The sequence below is a fragment of the Myotis brandtii genome, unplaced genomic scaffold (assembly GCF_000412655.1).
Source record: "Myotis brandtii unplaced genomic scaffold, ASM41265v1 scaffold667, whole genome shotgun sequence".
NCBI lineage: Eukaryota > Metazoa > Chordata > Mammalia > Chiroptera > Vespertilionidae > Myotis > Myotis brandtii.
The window spans coordinates 2,226,614-2,228,093 of NW_005370593.1; the positions used below are offsets into that span (position 1 = coordinate 2,226,614).

At 36.0% G+C, this 1,480-nt stretch overlaps 1 protein-coding gene across 2 annotated transcripts in view; it reads right to left on the reverse strand.

Moving 5' to 3' along the window:
• The window catches only part of SCFD1 (sec1 family domain containing 1), a 123,840-nt gene that overhangs the window by 41,089 nt on the left and 81,271 nt on the right, over positions 1-1,480 (reverse strand). The window contains exon 19 of one of the 2 annotated variants that reach the window (XM_005880994.2): positions 495-570. In XM_005880994.2, the coding sequence (XP_005881056.1) occupies positions 495-570 (76 nt within the window). Of the gene's footprint in view, positions 1-449; positions 571-1,480 lie in introns of those variants that run through there. The other variant, XM_014528975.1, reaches the window with a different exon arrangement.

Sequence of the window (1,480 nt, forward strand, 5' to 3'; positions counted from 1 at the left end):
CCGCAACCCCGGCATGTGCCCTTGACTGGAATCAAACCCGGGACCCTTCAGTGCACAGGCCGATGCTCTATCCACTGAGCCAAACCAGCTAGGGCTTAAAATGTTTTATTTACTCTAATTTACACAGGCCTTTAGGCTACTAAATTCATTACTCTATTCTCTTAATATGCTAAAACTTAAATAATATGCATTATGTAGCGGTTTGTTATTCTAAATAGGTTTTGTTTATTTTTCTCAATTAAGGCACTTCCACAAACCCAATGGTAGTCAAAGAAAAAGAAAAATGTCAGTAAAACCCAAGAGCAAATTAAAAGAAAAAAAGCAATGACAGACCTCTGAAAAATCCTTAAATATAGCAACAAAAGACCCTTGATTTTATTTTATTCCTAACAGTTATAATTTGAATATATCTAGAAGTTGCTTTAGCTGAGCAACCTGTCAACATGTGAACTTATGCTAAAAGATTACCAATGTTTTCTAACAAGTGTACTTACTTGCTGTTTCAATACCAGGTTCTTCACTCCTTCCATCACAAATTGTGATCCAGTATTCATGACTCGTGAAAAGAGACTAAGGGCAAAAGAAGAGGATCACAATAAGCATAAACTATCTCTCCAATAGATTACAGATAAAATATTTGCCTAATTACATACCACATGCTGATGCTCTCTATACCTACCATATTTGTTTTCACTAAACAGAAGTCACCTGAGAATTCTGGTGTTACTGCTGCAATTTTATTTAACAATAAAAAAGTAATAAAATACTGACTAGTCAATATTAACAAAATGTAAAAATGAAGAACTGCCCTCAAAATAAACATTTTGATTGCTGATCCTTAGCTATAGCTTTTTAAAAAATTGTTGACAGTATTACAGATGTCCCAGATTTTCTCCTTCCACTAGCCCCTGCCCTACCCCAGGCCTTCATCACACTACTGTCTGTGTCCATGCGCTATGCATATATATTCTTTGGTTAATCTCTTCCCATCCCTCCCACCCACTCTGAGTGCTGTCAGTCTGTTCCATGTATCCATGTCTCTGGACCCATTTTGATTGTCAGTTTATTTTGCTCATTAGATTCCACAAATAAGTGAGATCATGTGATATTTGTGTTTCTCTGACTGGCTTATTTTGCTTAGCATAATACTCTCCAAGTCCATCCATGCTGTCTAGGGTAAGAGATCCTTCTTTTTACAACCGCATAGTGTTCCATGGCGTAAAATGTACCATAGTTTTTTTATTCACTCATCTACTGATGGACACTTGGGCTGTTTCCAGATCTTAGCTATTGTAAATAATGAGCCTTAGCTAGTTTTTAGGCAAATTATAATTTGTAGAGAACTGCTTGCTTACTTGGTTGCCTTAATGCTAAAAGAAAAAAGTTACAGTAAATTAAGTTGCTTTAGGAATTCAAAACACCAACATATTAAAATTTTATACACACACACACACACACACACACACACACACTAGAGGCC